This window comes from Psammomys obesus, unplaced genomic scaffold (genome assembly GCF_907164565.1).
Source record: "Psammomys obesus unplaced genomic scaffold, mPsaObe1.curated_primary_1811, whole genome shotgun sequence".
NCBI classification, from domain to species: Eukaryota; Metazoa; Chordata; class Mammalia; order Rodentia; family Muridae; genus Psammomys; species Psammomys obesus.
In genome coordinates this window covers 3,536,813-3,557,013 of record NW_026585742.1, presented here as the reverse complement: position 1 = coordinate 3,557,013, position 20,201 = coordinate 3,536,813, and the positions used below count along the sequence as shown (strand labels likewise).

The 20,201-nt window shown below is 48.8% G+C and overlaps 1 protein-coding gene across 2 annotated transcripts in view; it reads right to left on the bottom strand.

Moving 5' to 3' along the window:
- Window positions 1–14,983, bottom strand: part of Ptprg (protein tyrosine phosphatase receptor type G) — a 683,725-nt gene extending 668,742 nt beyond the window's left edge. The window contains exon 1 of one of the 2 annotated variants that reach the window (XM_055599059.1): window positions 14,456–14,983. In XM_055599059.1, the coding sequence (XP_055455034.1) occupies window positions 14,456–14,540 (85 nt within the window). In that variant the 5' untranslated portion in view covers window positions 14,541–14,983. The remainder of the gene's footprint in view (window positions 1–14,455) is intronic. The other variant, XM_055599058.1, reaches the window with a different exon arrangement.
- Window positions 14,984–20,201: the final 5,218 nt, after the last annotated feature.

The following is a 20,201-nucleotide window of genomic DNA, read 5'->3' as shown; positions in this document are numbered from 1 at the left end:
CGTTCTGAATCCGTGGGCCAAAATAAGCCAAATTCTCCCAGAAGCTGTTTCTGTTAGGTACTTTGGTCATGGTGAAGAACTTACTGATACAGTAAACACCTAGCAGCAGGGCTCTTTACAATATTCTGCATATGTAGCTCTTTTCTGGTGATTTGCAGCCATATCTAACTTGACTCTTCTGGGAAATCGAGGAGGACGGAACTCATTGTTTCCAGGGTATTTTTTTAAAAGATTTATTTATTTTATATACATGAGTGCTCTATCTGCATGTGCACCTGCATACCAGAAGAGGGCATCAGCCAACATTAAAGATGGTTGGGAGCCACCACCTGGTTGCTAGGAATTGAACTCAGGACCTCTGGAAGAACAGCCAGTGCTCTTAACTGCTGAGCCGTCTCTCCAGCCCCTCACTGTAACCATTTTAATGGCAAGAAAAACCAATAAAGGTAAGTTACTGGGCAAAGACAGTGAAGGATGAAGCTAAACACAAGCATTTGCCACTGCTCTCTCATCCCCTCAGAACCTTGCTTAAGGTTATCAAGCATTTAAGAAGTATTTCTTCATTTATGTGGTGAGAGCACCAGTACATTAGCTAGGTGTTTCTAGGAATCAATTTTTCCTCCACTTTGTATCAAGAGCAAAGGCAGCAATTTCAAGACCTACATCCTAGCATGTAAGAAACTTTACTAACTGAAAAGTTTAGCTTCTATAAATCAAGCAAAACATGTGCAGACAGACTACTAATGCCAACCTACCCACCTCTATTACGTTAAATAATTTCAGTGGCTTCTTCCAAATTGGCCAATTGAGAAAATGAGGGGCTGATGCCTAGAACTCAAAAGAGTTTGCACACTCTCCACTAATGGACTTTATCCACATGTAAGTAAAAGGAAATAGCTAGCTTTAAGGGAGAAAAAAAGGGGATTGCTGCAAAATAAAATAGGGCAAGCATCTGGTGTGTTCTAGAAACCTTGGTCTCTGCCCACACACATGTGCCAGCACCAAGATAAACTGGTCAATGCACAGCATAGCCAAGGCACTAACCAAGATAGTCAGCTAACAGCTGTCACTGAGAAAAAAAGTCAGCTGTGGCAAGCCCTTCTTCAGGACAGCATGCCCAAAGCCATTTTGAGACAACAGACGAATACCTCTGTCTTCCACCATCAGCTTCAGCTCATGCTGCTACCCTCTACACACACCACATCCCTGCTTCAAAGGTAACCAAAGCAGAAATGACAGTGCCAAGTTCTGACTGAGCCTAAAATCAAGGCCATTCTTAACACACTGACCACTAGTTGGATAAAATTTATTTCACAAGAAAGAAGGTGAGAGAAGGATTAGTACCACTACATACACCATCACATAACCCTGCTGCTCAAGCACAGCTGCTCCGTAATCAGAAGATGTCTGGCTTAGACCCCTTGGGCAACAGCAACACAAGGTACAAATTCAATCTCAGTCTCTCTCTGCCTCTCTCTCTCTCCCTCCCTCCAAGCCTGGACTGACAGTGGTCCATCATCACACCCAGCTAGTATTCCCTATTAAAGATGGACCGCAGCCACCGTGACATTTACCCTCAGATTTCTATTAAGAAATGTTAGCTAACCTTGGATAACGAACTCCTAAGACGATAAACAAACGTGAGGTTCCTGTACATACAAAGCTATTGGAGCTCAACAAATGTCCTGGGATACCATCTCTTTATCCTACCGGTCCTCAGCGACAACTGTTGCCCCTCTGCACTGAAGACACAGCAGAGAGAAAGAGGGGTTTGGGCCTCAGGAGCACCTCAGCAGGCTGCTCCCAGCCCCTTCCATCTGTCAGTCAAAAGCTGCCCGAGACCTCAATACAAAGCTCAGGCTTCCACATGTTGCTCTAGAGCTCAGGCGAGAGAGAGCACTTGATGTGCAAGCAAGAGAGCCTTCCTTCAAGGCAGCACCCGTGTGGATAGGAAAAAGATCTGGGAGCATGCCCATAGCCCCAGCGAGGTGTGGCGAGTCACTGAGGGTCGCTGAAGTTTGTCTCTCCAGATTCCAGAGAGACTCTGTCTCATGGGAACAAGGCAGACAATGATAAAGGACATCTGACGTCCTCCTCTGGCCTCCTCATGGACACACACACATGCATAGACACATAGACACACACGAAGACACACATGCACACACGCATACAGACACATGCAAGCACACACATATAGACATGCACAAATACAAGCATGCACACACACACACCTATATGAATACAAAGCACTTACCATAAATCCATTTATTAAGAACTGGAAAGGGTAGAGATACTGTAAAAAGTGACAAGTAGTCACTGATGTGGCCCCTCTCGTGTCACTAATCTACTCACATCCTACAAACGCTCACCACAGCCTTCACCCAGCACCCCACCACAAATCATGCCAGTATTAGGCGGTTGATTGAAACAGGAAAGTTACAAAGGGGCTAATTTGAAAATCTAATGACATTTTCCCAGATCCCCAGTTTTAGTTGATCAAGCCCACAGTTACCTCAAATCACCAATAGAAGTCACCACACTACTGTGAGATATTCAAACAGCAGGACATTAGTGAAGCCGAAAAGGGGCCAGGACAACTGTGACAGCTGAGCCCAGGCTTCACAGGCAAGACTGACAGGAATGAAGTCCTGTCACCATTCACGACATGGACTCAGTGTGTGTGTGTGTGTGTGTGTGTGTGTGTGTGTGTGTGTGTGTGTGTGCGTGCGCGCACAAGTGCACACAACCAGTCCAAGTAATACAAAACCCTACAGGGTTTTAAAGAGAAAGAGAGAGAAAAGAAAAGAAAATTGTCCCTCAGTGAGAAATCACCCATACCAAAGTAGCAAAGTCCTCCAGAGACCAGCCTAGTCTTGTAAATAACCCCTGTGGGCCAGGTGTGTGCCCTGTCCCTAGGGGGCCACCTCCATGTACTTCCAGCCTGCGGGTGTTGCCAAGGAAGAAGGACTCCAGGACTCTGCTTTTACGTCTCAGTGTCTGAGGAGTAACCCTTTCCTGAGAAGCTGCTTTGTGGGCAGGAACTTGCAGCTGATGTGACCACCTCTGTCCCCAAGGTGGCCCCAAAAACCGTCAGGCAAGTTGTGGATTCTCAGAAAACATTCACTCGCTGCACGCACGGAAAATGCCATTTTTGTTTTGTTTTTAGCTTTGATTTTATGTTGCTTTGTAATCATCAGTTTGTGTGTAAGGGTTTGACTGAATGTAAGTCTGTGCACTGCATGCACGCATGGTGCCCTTGGAGGTCAAAAGATGACATCAGATCCCCTGGAATTAAAGTTACAGACATTATTAGCTGGCCTGTAGGTGCTAGGAATCAAACCCAGGTCCTCTGGAGGAGCAGCCAGCGCTCTGACACGCCCTCTTCTGGCCTCCTCAGGCACTGCACAGATGTGCTGAACAGACATGCACCAGGCAACACATCACTATAAATAAGATAAAATTTAAAGGCCTCAAAAAATGTGTTGATATATGCAAACTTAACTTTTTTGAACTCTATTTCAGGATCAATAAGGTTGGCTGTTTAGTCAAAAAGTAAAAAAGCAAGGCGGGCACAGTAGCATTTACTTGTAATCTAGAACCCATGAGGCAAAGAAGCTAGCTGGGGGATCCTGAGTTCTAGGCTAGCCTTAGCCACACAATGAGGCCCTGTCTCCAAACAAAATACCCAGCATGCACAGGCCCTGGATTCAATCCCCAGAACCACATAAATGGGGCATATTCTTGTACTCCCAGCTCTTGGAGGTGCAGGCAGGAGGATCAGAAGTTCAAGCCCATTCTTGGCTATGGAGTAAGGTCAAGGCAAGTTTGGAATATGTAAGACTCTTTCTAAAATAATTTTTTAATTTACTGAAATTAATAAATAGCCAAGGACAGCAATACTCAGTTTTTACAATCCGGTTTAATCCATTAGTACAAACTGAATACTAACAGTGAAGAAGCAGGTCAAGAAGAAGCCAGAAACATTATAACTGCCTGTAGGATTAAGTAGCATGCAGGATTCCAAGTCCTGCTGCCCTTCTGTACTTCTGCTGACACTTAGGGAATGCTGGCGTCTCCTCCTCTTGCCAACATGACTAGTTTTCCCTTCACGTGGTGTTGGTCCACATAGAGTGGCTCATTCGGTCCTACAGTAGAAAAGCCATGAGAGCCACTCAAGCCACCAGCCTCACCCATTTCTGCCAGTCCTCAAGGGTGCGGGTCAGGTAGACAGTGTTCCCATCTGGCACAGGTCAGGCTCCTGTTCTGATCTATGTCATGATGTCATGCCCTGGAACGGCTTTGCCCTGCACACCTCACCCACAGGTGAGTAACTCAAGCGCCACTACAAGCAGGAATCAGGGACAATGGCCCTGTTGTTCACCACTGTGCCACAAGACCTGTCCCAAAGGTGCTCAATTATCTGGGTTTTGGTTTTGGCTTTTGGTATGCTTGCCGTGTGTGTGTGTGTGTGTGTGTGTGTGTGTGTGTGTGCGCGTTTTATGTGTGTGCCTGAGAATATGCATGTACACCACATGCATGAAGGAGCCCACAGAGGTCAGAGAGGGATTGGAACTCTAGTTACAGTTGGTTGTAAGCTACAGCGTAAGTACTTGGAACTGAATCCAGGTCCTCTGCAAAAGCAGTAAGTGCTTATAATCACTGAGCCAACTTCCCAGTCCCAGAATTAAGGTTCTAAAAAGAAAGGAAAAACAAAAGATGTTAAGGTGCAGATCAGTAATAGAATACTTACCTACCATACACAGACAGGCCCTGTGTTCAATTCCCAGTACTGGGAAGAAAAAGATTTATAAGCATCCTGATATCCAGTCTCTACTCACCACATCGCTTGCTAGGAGAGAAAGAGCAAGAATGAGACCAGAAAGGAAATATTCCTTTGTTTTTTATTTTTTTTTAAGATTGATTTTTATTATTTGTAATAGTACACAAGGGGTTAATACACACGCGTGCAGGTGCTGACAGAGATGTGAAGCCTTGGATCCCTGGAGCTGGAGACCAAACTCTACTCCTCCGCAGAAGCAGTGCAGGTTTTAACCCTTGAACCAACTCTCTGCCCGCAGGGAGAATATTTTTCTATATCTTTTCAGTATTAGGATTGAACCTAGGACTTCAAGCACGCTGGGTAATAGTTTTACAACTGAACAACACCTCCATCACTCTTTTTATCTTTCAGGGAAGAGTCTCACTAAATCTCCCAGGCTCCTGCCTCAGCCTCACCAGTAACTAGGATTACAGGCCTCTATTACCAGGCCAGTCCCCTGCCCCATAGATCACCTGACCCAGAAATACTCTATGGCAAGAAAGCAAACTCAGGAAAAAGTTGCCAGGCACCATGTCCCACAGAGCACAGGCTGCTCCAGACATGTGACTTCACAGTACACAAAGGTAACAAACCCTCCCACAACCCACTGAACCTTAAAACTCGAAACCAATCTTGGAAATGATTTAGCTAAAGATGAGGAAAATAAATCCAAAGAAATCAAAGTCTGGGCTGGGGGTGTGGTTCAGCTGATAGAGTTCCCGCTTGAAGAGGGCCCTGGATCCAAGCCCATCACCACTCACAGGCCTAAGAGATAGCAGTTCAAGGTCATCTTCACCATGCTGCAAGCTTCTGGACTACATGAGTTCCCGCCCACCCCTCGACCCCACAAAAGGAAAGAAGGAAGAAAAAGAAAGTAAATAAAGGTCTTGAGTAAGATCCTACAGCTGGGAAGCAGGCTCCTTAAAGCTAGTTTTACACTCCAGAAGAAAACATCCAGAACCCACATGATCTCCCACCAAGGCTAGCTAACTCCCTCAGCCCGGTTCCTCCAGGGCTGGGTGATTCAGAACCTGCAGCCCACACCTTGTGATATATAGGATAGCGAAAGACACAACAGCCAAAGCCCAAAGTGGTTCTCACGTTACAAAAAGAGCTGGCTGTGGTGACACAGACCTACAGTGCCAGCTCTCAATCAAGAGGAGGCTGAGGCAGGAGGATTACAGGCTTGGGGCCAGCCTAGGTACTAGGCAAGAGCCAATCTCAATAACAAAACAGATCTCAAATTACAAACTGCGATGGTTTTAATAAAAATGGTCCCCAAAGGCCTGCTGCCTGCTGATCCAGATGTAGAACTCTCAGCTCCTTCTCTAGCACCATGTCTGCCTGCACTGCCATGCTTCATGCCATGATAAAAGACTAAACCTTTGAACTGTAAGCCAGCACCAATTAAATGCTTTCCTTATAAGAGCAAAAGTAACCCTAACTAGGACACAAACCAAATCAATTTAAGTTATTTACATTAGTTACACAGCTTACATAATGTACATTGCTCACCCACAGTCTCTATCCACATAACCCAATAATGGCCTGGGGTGATTACACCGCTTCCTTTTCAACCACGCCTAAAGCAGAAAGCCAAGTGGGCCCCTCTGCAGTAAACTCTGAACTACTGAGCCCTCTCTGGGCCACTCTCTCCACAATTCTTAAAAAGCTTTAAAAGACTACCTGGAGGGCCTGGGGGCAGGACTCAGGAAGCGCTTGCCTTGCACGCTTGAAGACATCAGGCTGATCTCCAGAATTCAAGTAGATGTGCGTGGTGTCATAAGCTTGTGACCTCAGTGGTAGGTGGGTGGGGACAGAGCGCTCCCTGGGGCTCCCTGGCCTACTCTAGTTGTCCAGCTGCAGGCTAGAGGGAGTCGTTAGCACCACAGATTGACCTCTGACCTCTACTTGTACCTGCAGATACGTGGGCACATACCACTCACAAACACACAGGAATGAAATTTTTTTTTTAAAGTTCGAAAAGATCTTGAAAGACAAGTAAATTTCCTCACTCATCTGACTCCGCTTGAATGCCTAGTAAAATGCTAACGGTTGTGTCCTTTATCCAAATTCAGCCAGAGAAACGCACTTATCTGATTTAAATGTGCTGTAGACTTTCTCTGGCAGTCAGCTTGAGAAGCCAGACAGCTCTTAGATTCACACAGTAACTGATAGGAATTCCTCAAAAGTATATACCCACTGCCTGATCCAGCAACTTGCCTCCCTGCTCGTCAGAAACATAGTATCACAGGCCCAAAATAAGAGCACTTGTCCTATTTTCTCTGAGGAAGTGTTACATATTCCATGAACTGTGCTTTCATTTCTTCTTTTTTAGTTGTTAGATTTCAGCAGCCAACTGTGTCACTTTGCTACTCCCCCAAAATAGCTCAACTGAGTAGTTTAAAATCACATTTTGTCGTCTGGCCAGAAAACCACCGTGCTCTGCTGACTTTGGCCTTCAGAAGGAGGACGACAGGGCAGGAGCTGGGACTGCCATGGTGTCTCCTGCAAGCCCAACTCTGTGAAACAGAGATGGGCATGTTGAAGTGCAACACAGACACAAAAGGAGAGCAGATACACTAATACCACTGTTGGCTGCCCCTTAGTCCATCCCACTAAAAACCAAAAAAAGACAGTTACAGAACAAGAAACACACGCTAGGGAGTCAGGGAGGGGGCTGGAGCCATGTTCGGTGGGTTATGTGTCTGACACATAAGCATGAAACCTGGTTTGAATCCCCAGCATCCACATGAAAGGCACAATTCTGAGTGGCACAATTCTGTAATCCCAGTTCTGGTGAGGCCAAATCAGGATGCTCACTGGGGCTGGCCAGCCAGCCATTCTAGCCAAACGGGTGAGCCCAGGTTCACCAAGAGACCCTGTCTTAAATTACAAGGTACAGTATAATGGAGGATGACAACGTTTGTCCTCTGCACGCTCACACTCACCCCTCAGGGTGCCAGACCAAGCCACTCCTGGTACCTACGGGTCAGGAAGATTGCTATCTTCCCACAGGAAGTTGAGGAAGCAGAGTGTGGAGAAGGACCGTCTCAGATTGCAACAGGCGGAGTGTGTGCCTCTCACAGTGCCCAGCCTTCTCAACCTCTGCAGCAAAGCCAAACAGAAACCGTGCTAGATAGTTTCCTATCACAGAAAGCAGGCACAGGACTATACAGCCATCCTTTCCTGATCCCGTTTCATCTTTCCATACACTCCTATCCAAACTCCTTCACATACATAAAAGACAAATGGTTCCGATATTGAGAGCTATCATTTATCCATTCACAGTGCTAAATCCTTGAGCGTGTTTCCCCTCACACTTCAGAAAGACTTTAGGGACAGGATAGTAGCACTATTCCTTTTCACAAATAGAGAGAACTGAGGAACAGAAAGGAAAATAACTTGTCGTCACCCACAGCTAGTCACGGCAAAGGCAGCTGGCTCTAGAGGACAAATGCCTACTTCCTTCTCTATATTCTTGTATAACTCTCAATGGCAACCTAGTTTAGGGAATAACAGTGATAATAACAACAATAATAAATCATTAACAAGTTCCAGGCCTCTAAAAGATTTCTCCCCTTCTATGTGCTGTTAAACAGTACAGTAGCTCTCAGTAAATGATTGACAGGGAAAAACGTTCTCAAGCAATGTGAGTTGCCTCCTACACCTGAGCCCAAGAAGAGTAGTCATGTCCCAGTTCCAAAAGAGAAACCAGGCACACATACCATGCGCTCAACAGGCTTCCTCCTCATCCCTCAAAGAAGCCTTGTCTGAATACGTTTTTGGGTTTTTTTTGTTTTTTTTTTTTAATATTAGTCCTATCAAGTGCAATTGTCATAAAACCTTAAAGCTTGCACAGGCCTGGAGATATCTTCCATCAGAATGAAATTTTTTTTTTCATTTGTAGCAAATGAAATGAGAAGCAACCCTCCGGCTACTTAAAGCTGCACTGCACAACCCATCGGGAAAAACAGAAGACTCCTTCTCACAGCTTGGCATTGCAGTGCAGGGGCGGGTGGATCTTTAGGAGTTTATTGTCAGCCGGGTCTACACATGTGTTCTAGGCCAGCTAGAGTTAATAAAAAATAAAAAATAAAAAAATCCTTTCCATGGCATGAGTAAACGATAAATCTGTTACTTACAGCACACACACACACACACACACACACACACACACACACACACACACACACTACCTGAACCTCCCAAGTGCCACCACACCCAGCTTATGCATGCTGGTGTCCAGCTCAGAGCTTCCTGCATGCTTGGCAAGCCCTCTACCAACTAGGCTACATTCCCAGCCCACCTAGGTCTTTTCTCAAAGTGTAATTCATCTACTCTTGCTACAAGATACTTATCTTCTAAAGAGATTAATACTTGTCTAGTCCTGAGAATTTGAAACCACAGAATTCAAAAAAACAGGGAAGGGTTGTAAAGAATACAGCATTTTGAAAAACACTTAGCTTTTTTAGATTTCTTTTTTTCAGTGCTAGGGAATCAAACCCAAAGCCACAGTGAAATGCCTTTTTATTTACAGCGAGTCATCTTTTTGATGACAGCCCCACGTCAATGCAATACCAAGAATAACTGAAAATGAAATTAACAACAGGTACTTTTTCACATAGGGACACTTAATTCTGAGGGCACAGAAAACGTCCTGCTTCCCATAAAGTCCGCAGCAGTCATCAGAGTTGCTGCCATTCTGAGACTGGGAACAGATCTGTTTCATTTTGTTTTGTCTTATCTTTTTTGTTTTGTTGTGAAACAGGGTTTCTCTGTGTAGCCCTGGCTGTCTGGAACTCACTTTGGAGACCAGGCTGGACTGAAAGCCATAGAGATCCACCTGCCTCTGCCTCCCAAGTGTTGGAGGCCTGCGATCTTTAATCCCAATACTTCCTGCAGGTCTACAGTAGCCAACACTGGTGTAAGACCTTGCCACTTACTGCAGGCCAGACCCAGCAGCCAATGCCAAACTCCAGATCTGGTGAGAACCCGCTCTCCTGAGAACAAGTTTCACCGTGAGCCCCTCCTTCTACTGCACACGGCTACTACCTTGACCTAGAGCAAGCTCACGGGGAGAATTGAGAGCAGAGAACTTCCTTCTTGACTTTGTCGTGTGACTAGAAACATAGGCCTTTTTAGTCTCTACATGGGAAGAGACAGAATTCAAGGGCCAGTGATAACCGCTCAACACCCAAGAGTGGTCAACCTGGAGTCAAGGCAGACCACAGGCTCACAGGACATGACCACTGCTGACGGAACTTTGCTACCCTTAGGTCTTCTTATAAGCTTCAAGTTATAAACACAAGAGCTATGGTCCACGCGCCCCTGGCATCTGCACCTGGCATTACGGTGCCCACAGGCTACCGTTACAACACTGGACAGAGACACAGACACTGCCAGGAGTAAAAGCATGCCTCCTTCTTACCAGACAAGGCATGTGGTAGAGGCCACCTGCTTGGCTTCATGACCTTTCCTGCCCAGACAAGGCTCAGGCAGAAGCCAGACTGCTTCTGTGACTAAAAGGTGGCAGCAAGATGAGAGCTCAGAGAAGAGGCAGTCCAGGGCGCCAGACGGCAGAAACATTCCTTTCAACAAGTGCACGTGAACTCGGGAGCAACAGAAATGGTAAATCTGAAGGGTGGCTTGGGTGGCTTGGTTTTGTGGGGGAGGGGGGTTGTTTGTTTGTTTGTTTTTTCTGGTCTATATTTGCTTTTTCTCACAGCATTAAATCAACAATACTCCCTGGACCACTTCATGTCAGAAACATCATCTCTTCTTCAGTGTAAACAATGTTACTCAAAGCCCTACTACTCAATCTCCCCTTCTTCCAGTCAACCAACCTTTCTTTTTTCCAAGAGATTTCCTTTAATTTGGAAAGATACAGGTTTCCCTTCTTGTCTTTATGCCTGTTTGTCTATATGCCTGTTTGTATCTGAGTTCAGCAATCCTCACCAAAAGGTAATGTCTGGAAAGGGGCGTGAAAGATTTGATTCTCTAATCATGTCAAAAGGTAAAGAAGTCTTCTTTCTCACAAGAAACACTTGGGGAGGAGTGAGAAGCCTTTCAGATCTCACCCAGCTTCTTCAAGGAAGAAGACGACCGAAGTCTACTCCTGCCTCTGCCTAAGGAGGTCCCAGGGATGGCCACTGAGATGGACGCCCATGCCGTGTATGTAATAACTAGAGAGGCCTGCTGGTCCACCAGCCAGCGTTGGCTGGACAGCAGATGTGGATCACCCAGTTCTGACACATCCAGGCCAAAAGCAGTCAGGCTCCTGCTTCTGAAGTATTCCAACAGCAACCTGATGGCTGTAATGTCAGCACCACACAGAACGTCAGAATCGAAGCGAATTACTCTTCAGGCCAAAAGAAGAAAATTAATTGGTTTTTATGATTCTGTATGAACAGCTAAACAATGCAAAATAGATGGTGTAGGAGACAAAAGTTAACCCTTCCAAGTAATATACTTTACATCCTATCATAGGTGACTCAGTTCTCAATGTCTGTGGAGAATGAGCAAATATTTAAATCAACCACACTCAAAACTTTATTTAACATCATACGTTGACACTGGGCTTGCAAACCCAGCATTCTTGAAGGCAGGGGGGTCAGAGGTTCAAGTTCTACCTCAGCCCAGCTCAGGCTGGAGGCCAGCCTGAGCTAGATAAGACTTGTGCCCTCCTCCCCCCACCTCCCCAAAAACAAACAAAAAAAAAAAAAAAAAACAGTGTCCTAGAGGTTGAGGTAGTATAGACAAAAACACTGACAACTGTTAAGACTTCGGAGGAAATACCTAAGAATACACTATGTTGCCTCATGTTTTTCCCATATTAACGTCTTAGATTTAGAAAAATGCTAAGTGCCCACTGTCATGGTCGGTAAGACTTCCCCTCGGCACTCCAAAGACATTATTTGTAGCACCACTGTGGCGGGGATCCCACACTCGCCGCGCTGTTCAGAGCAATAACCCTGCTTCCGACCGCTGGAAAACACCCAAGCCCTGGCTGCTTCCAAAGGCCTCCCTAAACCACAGCAAGCAAGCTCCGAACAGGAGCTGGGGGCAATCACGCAGCTGAGAAGTTGGTAGGATTCTAAAAACAAACAAAAAATAACCAACACGAGAGTTCGGTTAAGAACTCACAAGGAGGACCTGATTGAAAACCGAAAGCTAAAATCCCTAGCTTTAAAAAAAAAATAAAAATAAAAATAAATCGTTTCTGGAGCTCCGGCAGCAAGATGTGCTGGGTCCCAGGGGGAACAACGGTCCCCAAGGGTTTTCCAGCCTACCACGGGCGGCAGCATCGAGCTGCGGGCACCGCCTAGCAGCAGATGTCGCAGACCCCAGCCTGGACACCTGGGCGTGTGCGCCCCCACCCCACCCACCGCCCCAACCCCTTGGTGTGCAGGTGGTTGAGTCTAGCGGAGGCAAGAGTTTGACGGGTAGCTCTGGGGCGCCCCCTGAGGTCCAGCAGCACCTCATCACTCTCGGGAAAACCTGAAGCCAGCATCTCCCAGGGCTGTGACATTTTAACTTTGGCTGACTCCAAAAGCTGTCTTCCCTGTGGCTCCCCGGTGGGGGTGAGAGCTAGTTACCTCGTAGCCTGGGCAGAGGCGGAAAAGGAGAAAAACTGGTACTGACCGAGACACGACAAGGAGGCATCCCTAGCAACCCCATACTGGGTTCCAAGCCTCCTCAGACACCAGAGGAAAGAAAATCACTGTGGAAGCGCTGGCTACGGCCCGGAGAGGTCAGCCAGAAAAGAATTGGAAATTTCTGTTTTGCAAGGCTGCCTCCCACCGCCTCTATTAAAAAGTGACCCTTACTGGGCTCGACCCCGGATGCGCCCGAGCGCACTCAGCTGGCAAGTCCCCCGACAAAGGGGGAGGGGGTGGAATCTAGGCAAAGGCAGTGATAAAAACAAATGCTGGTCAATGGTCTCCAGGGGAGCGGAGTGCAGATTCTCAGGGGATTCACCTCAGCATCTACTTCCACAGAGGCAGGACCCTAGCGGGTGAACCTGCCAGGCCTCCTAGTGAGTAGGCACGCACACCCTCCCCGAGCTCTGTTGACAGCTCTGGGGACAGGAAGAACCCGCAGTGTTTCGGCCTCTGCCCCTCGCGACCACCCTCCAACCCTCAAAGGGACCACTCGCTGCCGGTCCCCTAGAGCGGGTCCCCTGGGGCAGCGAGGGTCCTTGCGCCTGGTTCCTGGATGCAGAACGGAGTTGGGGTACCCGCTGCACCAAAACCCCGCGCTCTGGCGGCTAGAACAGAGGCAGCTATTAACCAGGGAAAGCGGAAACACTGTGGCACGTTTCTTTTTCTTGATTAGAATAACCGCCGCCTCCAAATATTCCAGAACAGGCGGATGAGAAAGCAGAAAAAAAAAAAAAAAAAAGCAAAAACAAAAAACCCGGGTGTTCTGTCCTTAGGAGATCGAGGAAAGAAAAGCAAATCGCACCCACTCCCACACCTTTCTTTCCCTGAGCCAGGACAGAGGACGTGGCCTTCACCCACAGAGAAGGAGCTGGGCAGCCTGAGCGAGGCTTGGAGCTGCAGCCTCCGACTCTAGACGAGAAGAGGAAGGCGGCTGGCCTCTGCCCTCACCAAGGCGGGAGGGTGTGGGCTGAAGGCTCGGAGTGGAGGGTCGCCGAGCTGCACACGCTACGTGCAGTGATTTAGGATTGTCGTCAGTGGCCAATATTGTTCCAGTCTTAACCTGGCTAGAAAACGAGCCGGTCTGGGTCTGGCTCTGGCAGGCACACTCAGCCTGCAAAAGGGCAAAGATGAAGGTAGAAGAGGGCGCGCCAGACAGAAAAAAAAAAAAAAAAAAAAAATCTACCTGGACGCCAAAAGCAACCCAGCTGCCGACCGGTGCCCTGCGCTTGGATCCCAGCAGCCTAGCCCAGGAGAGTGGGACAGAAGGGAGCTGAGAACCCAGAGAGGCACCGACCTAGCCAAAACTCCCCGCTCACTGTCCTCCGGCAGCTCCCAGGCCCCGCGTGCAGGGAGCTTCCTCGCGCCGGCACTGAGGCGTAGCCCACACCTCAGCCCCGAGCAAGGCTTAAACCAGGCAGCCCCGGCCCCAGCGACCAGAACGCGGGCTGCTCCGCACATCCTGACTCCTCTGCAGCCAGCCTCCGCCTTCCATCCCCAAAAATCCCCCCACCCCCGCCCCAGCCCCCAAGGGTCAGAGGGATGCAAAGTGAGCCCCCGTTATGAGCTCCTTCTATCCTCGCCGGAGCAACGGGAGCATCCCAGGCTACTCAAACCGAGAGCATCCTTCCCAGTCAGTCTCCCCAGACATCCTGCAACTCTGGCTCTCCCGATCGGCAAAGCAAGTCGCCTTTCCCCGCGCCGACTCCAGCTGCCCTAAGCCACACAGTCAGAGCAGATCTGGGTCCCCAATCCTCCTCCCCAGCCCGCCACAGCTTCTGCCCTCCCCGACCACCAGCCTCCTAGAACACGGCCCGGGCCGATGAAGCAGAGCCCTCTTTCCTTCCCGGTTGCCCGACCCCCCTTCGCCCTCTCCGCGATCCCTAGACTGGCGCCGAAGCTCCGCGCCCGGGCGACAACTCCGCAGACCCCGCGCGCGGGCTGGAGCCGCGTCCCATCAGCGGCCCGCACTCACCCGGGAAGCACACCACATAATGGAGCACAGAACTGGTGATTTTCAGGAACAAAATCCACCAACACGGTTCCAGTAACCTCCGCATGTCCGAAAACGCACATCGAAAAGAGAAAAGCAGGGGGGGTAAACTTGTTGAATAAGTTCTTGCTTCCGAGCAAGGCTCCGCTAAGCCGGGAGGCTCTCTCGGCTTGCCCGCCACACGGGCCCCCACGCTCGGCGACCGGTCCCGCAGGAATCCGGGAAGCTGCTAAGCGCTCCCGCGAAAGCCTCAAAAAGTGACCGGGAACGGAAAGCCACGCTAGGGACGATCCTGTCGGAGGAGAAAGGCTGCTCTCCGCGCAGGCACGATCCGGCCGACGGTGCAGGGCGAGGAGAGGGCGCACGGCGGCAGAGCCCGGGGCCCGGGGCAGGCAGGGACCGCGGGTGGCGGCGGCTAGCAGCGGAAGAGCCCCAAGTTGAGTCGGCGGCGCGGCGCAGCCCGACAAGCGGCGGGCGACGGCGGGGCTGTGCGCGGCGCGGCGCGGCGGCTCCGGGCTTCAGGCGGGCAGCTCCTTCCAGGGCCCCGGCAGAGAAGGAGGCATGTCTGCGAGCGGGGAAAGGGAGGGAAGCGGCGGGGCGGAGCGCAGAGCCCCCCAGAACAGAAACGGCCGGAGCAGCGCGGGGAAACACAAAGGACCTCAGAGGGGCGCCGGGGCGAGGGCGCCTTCAGTCCATGCTCCTGAAAGTTGTGGCTCCGGCGCAGGCTGGGGAGGAACCGAGAGCGCGGGGCTGGAAACTGGCCATGCCTCCATACAGGAAGTAACATGTGAGCATGGATCCTGGCAGAGACTTTAAAGCCGGCGAGCGGGCGAGCGAGCGAGCTGGGGGCGCGCGCGGCGGCGGGGGCGCGCAATCCCGGCCTGCCGCCGGCGGGGGCGCGCGCGGCACTCTCTTAAAGAGGCCGTGCTGTGCTCCGGCTTGCAAGGACTTGCACTACTCGCCTCTCCAGGCGTGCCCAGGACTATTGGTGTCGGTTTAGGGGAGCTGGTCACCCTGGTTCCGTTAGGACAGGGAAGAGACCGGCTGTCTTCTAGGGTCAGCGTGGCTTTGCTCCATTTTCGAGTTCTTAAAGACGAAGCGTTCTGCGTGGATTCGGAGAGATCCCTGGCCTGGCTGACGCTGGTGGATCTGGGACTTGGGAGAGGGGGAAAGGGTGGCCCCGTTGCAATCTGGGGGCGAGAGGGAGGCCTGCAACTACCTTTTTCATGCAGAGGGGACTTCCGTACGGCCTCACCACCTTGACTGTGCCCCGGCGGGGTGCACCTCCTGCGTCCCCTCCTGCTGCATTCCCGGGCTAGGAGACAAAAGCCCAGCGGCCTTTGCACTCAGGTTTCATTGAGATTTGGGTTTTTTTGTTTTTTTGTTTTTTTTTTTCCTTCCCCTTTTCCAAGCTTCCATTGGCCTAGTCTAAGGCTGGAAGATGGGGCGAGGGAGACGGGTCTCAGGCTTGCAAAATCCAGCCTCGGTCCCATACCCGCTGTCCCCAAGCCTAGAAGGTCTGTCGCGGAGTTTTACCAACTCTCAGATCCAGGGGAAGGTGGCTGCACCTTGGCCTGGTTAGGCAGAGGGCGAATAAACTGCGCCTCTCACCCCGGGCCAGCACTGGTTTCCCGGCAGCCACCCTACGACGCATGGCTTAAGTAACCTACAACGAGAGGCATCCGGGGGAAACGCAAGGACTAGGCTTATCTGTAATGAGTTTTGTCCCTTGGCTCTCACTGAGATCTTTATCGCTTGGGCTTCTCAGCAACCTATTTTTTTCCTCCTACGTTGGTGCTAAAAGTGGGAGAGGCGGGTTTTTCTTTTAATCAAATTTGTAATTGAACCAACGTAATTAGCTATTTGTAATTCTTTTCATATTTTTTTCCCTCCCTTTCTTTGAGAACGTTGTGGACATGTTTTTAAAGTGTCTCCTTGCTGTTTCATCCCACCGCAGCATGGTCCCACACCCAAACTACCCAACCGGATGTTCTTTCGCTTTTCAAATAATATACAGATGTTCTGAGAGCCTGCAGCACGGTGTGGATAGGAAAGCAGTTTCGCACCCACACTTCCAAAGAAAAACCTCTGAAAAGTTACGTTTGGGGTGCAAAGCTAGAAAACGCCAGGAAGTTCCTGGGGAGGGCTTCCAGCTCTATATTTAGCGGAACCCGGAGAACACCCTCCCTGGGCTGGGCAATGAGACCCGGCGACTGTTTGCCTTGGAATTTGGTTCTTCCTGGTTTTCTGGCACTCGGGGGTCGCTCCTGAATGCTGATGATGACCAGTTCTTTGGAAAGTTTTGTTGGAGGGGCGGTTATTCGGTGCCAATGAGATAGGTTAAAATGATCCTAGCCTGAATGACTGCCTCCTAGGTAGCTCCGATTTTAACACTCAGTTGGTTGGATTTGAATCAGCGACCTCCGCTGAGCTTTATCTGTGGAACAGACGTCATGAGAGCAGCCCTATGGACAATGCTGAATTCTTTCTGTACACTGCTCGTTCAACAGATGGACTGCACACCCACTCGGAGCTGGTATTCTGAGAACAGGACAGGCCAGCCCGTTTCCCTCACCTGGGGAAAGTCCAAAGAGGGATGGTTTGAGAAGACGTTAGGTGTGAAATGCGAAGAAGGGGCTTCAGCACCCCAGCTTGTTCTTCTTGGAGAGTGAATGATCACCCCCCTTATTTACAGTACATGGGACCCCTGTGTTAACATTTTTACATGATTTTTGGTTTGTCTGGGCTGGTGTCTGTTCTGGAATCCCAGGCTGAAGTTTACCAAAAATTGATATTGAAAGCACACTTCAAGATCCATTAGTCCCCACCCCCCAAATCTAAATGTTTTAGCCAGACACATTAACCACATTAACACAAGCCTGTAATCCCAGCACTCAGGAAGCTGAGGCAGGAGAATCATAATGTCAAGGCTAGCCTAGCAAGACCTTGTCTCAAAAATAAATAAATAAATAAATAGATAGATAGATAAATAAATAAATAAATAAATAGATAGATAAATAAATAAAAATTAATTTAACTTTACAACAAAAATCACTGGCCTATTATACACAAATGTGCCTTCATTGTCATTCTATAATCAAATGCAAAGTAAACACACAACCCCTATTTCAAGTTGCAGTGGCTCAAAAAAGGCCCTAGAGACACAGCTACTGGGTTTCCTCCTGGTGATTGCCTACTATCCCTTTCAGGTGATAGGGGTGGGGGGTGAGCAGAGTTAGAGGAAGGAGCCTGGCACTATGCTGACTAGTTAAAAGCTATGAAGAAAAGCCACTGCCACTGACAACAGGTTCCTCCCAGATGGGCAACAGAAGCTTACACACTTATTTTCTCACAGTTGAGGAAAGGGGGGGGGGGGGTTGGTGGCTGAACTCAGGTGTTTCCTGGGGCTGGACCTAAGGAGTAAACTAGGATGACTGTGGAGCTGGAGAGCTCCCTTCCAATCTCCTCATCACCACAGAGCTCTGCTCCCAGGGTTGGAGGACTGCAATCTTGAGTCTTACTGGCCAAACGTACATTTACAGCCCCTCTGAATCTCGGGAACGTCTTTCTTCAAGTGCTTATCCCAGTGATTGTTGTAGAATAGTTTTGTACTACACTACAGTCCGATCGAGGTCCAGGGGCTAACTCTCCAGTCACTTGGAAAGTCTCTCATGAACAGGGTATTACATAACAGAGGGTGGGAATCTTGGAGACCACATTAGAATCCTGCCTACCATAGTTGTATGACCTAGTGGGAGTACCAATGTCCCTTGCCATATGATGTCTTACAGCCCAATAAAACCATCATAAATTAAAAAAAAAAAAAAGCCTGATTTGCTGCCGTGTCCATACCTGTTATCACAGTACCTAAGGCAAGAGGATCACAAATTCAAGACTGGCCTGGACTATAAAGTGAAGCCCTGTCTCAGTGTGGTTTGTGTTGCTGTGATAAATCACCGTCCAAAATGGTTTATTTAGCGTACAAACCACAGTCCATTGGTTCTAGAGGTGGGACACCAAGACAGCAATCTGGAGGCAGGACCATGGAGGTCCATGGAGGAGTGCTGCTCACCGGCTTGCTCCCCACAGCTTGCTCAGCTCCTTTTTTCTTTTTTAAGGTGGAGTTTCTCTGTGTAATAGCCCTGGCTGTCCTGAAACTAGCTATTTAGACCTCAGACTCACAGAGATCTGCTAACAGTGCTCAGCTCGTCAATTTTTTTTTTTTTTTTTGTACAGTCCAGGCCCACAAGCCCAGGGGTGGCCCTTCCCAAGGTCAGCTGGGCCCTAAAACACCAATCATTAATCAAGAAAATACCCTCACAGATTTGCCTACAGGCCAATCTTATGGAGGCACTTCCCCAGTTAATTTCCCTCTGCCCAGATGATCTTAGCTGGTATCAACAATTTGTCTTACAAAATGAAAGGAGTAGGAGGAGAAAGAAAGACTATGAAGACAGGGGAGCAGAAGAAAATCCTGTAAGGCACAGAAGAAACACTGAATGCATTTTAGTAGCAGCACATGTTTCTCCTTGTGACCTGCTGGCCACTTAAGTCCTCTGGCCACCACGTCACTGTGTACCACACAGACAAATCACTCCTCACAGAAAAGATCACAATTCGAAGTTCAAAAGTTGAAGTATGGTTTCTACTGACTGCTAGTTGCTCTCCTATCTAGTCAATATATCACAAATCCAACCGTCCTAAATCAGGGGCCATTTATCTATGCAAACTAGTGGTCAGGGGCAATAGCAATCAAGCCTGGTGTAGCTGGGCTCTCCTGTTGTTTATATTTGCATGACTACAGACAGAGTAGCCACTTCAAGCCTCGGCTTCCTCCTGCGTAACACAGGAAAATAACTGCATCTACTCCTAAATTGAGAGGATTAAAAGAAATTAATATACAGAAAGTACTTAGAGCAGTGCCAGATACCTAATAAGCATTTAATAAATGTAAGCTATTACTGTTATCTGTTCACCCAGCAATGCGATAGAGAGTGAACATCTGTTATTTTCTAGCTGCTCAGCTTCCATTTCTTGTAGAAATACCATCCCAGTTTTCCTTTGTGCAAAACTCCCCAGATGGTTGCAGTGAGGCCTCCCGCCCCTCCCCCACTACACCCACCATATCCACTTACCAGGTCAGCACGGAGAGGTGCCTAACTTTACCCAAGCTGCGCTTCATGCTTCTGGCCTGGCTGCCTATGTTTCCAGTTTGCTGGTCCAGTTACACTCAGAATTCTTGTTGGGACCCAGGTGTGGCTGCACATAATTGTAACTCCAGCATTTGGGAGTCAGCAGGAGAATAACAATGTCCAGGCTCATGCCTACTAGGTTGCAACTTTAAGGCTAGCCTGAAATACATGATGCCCTATATCAAAACAGAAAAAGGGGGAGAAAAAATAAAACCTTCTTGAGGATGTTAAGATAGCTCAGTTGGGAAAGTGCTGGCCACACATGCATGAAGACCTGCAACCAATCTCCAGCACCCAGGTAAAAAGCTGGGGAGATGGTCAGTGGAGAATTAAGAACACCGGCTGCTCTTCCAGAGCACCTGGGTTTAATTCCCAGCGGCAGCTCACTCCTGGCTCTAACCCCAGGAGATCCAATGTCCTTCCTGTGGCCTCCACGGGCACCAAGCATGCCTATGGTACACAGATATACATGCCGGCAAAACATAATATGAAAGAAAGAAAGAAAGAAAGAAAGAAAGAAAGAAAGAAAGAAAGAA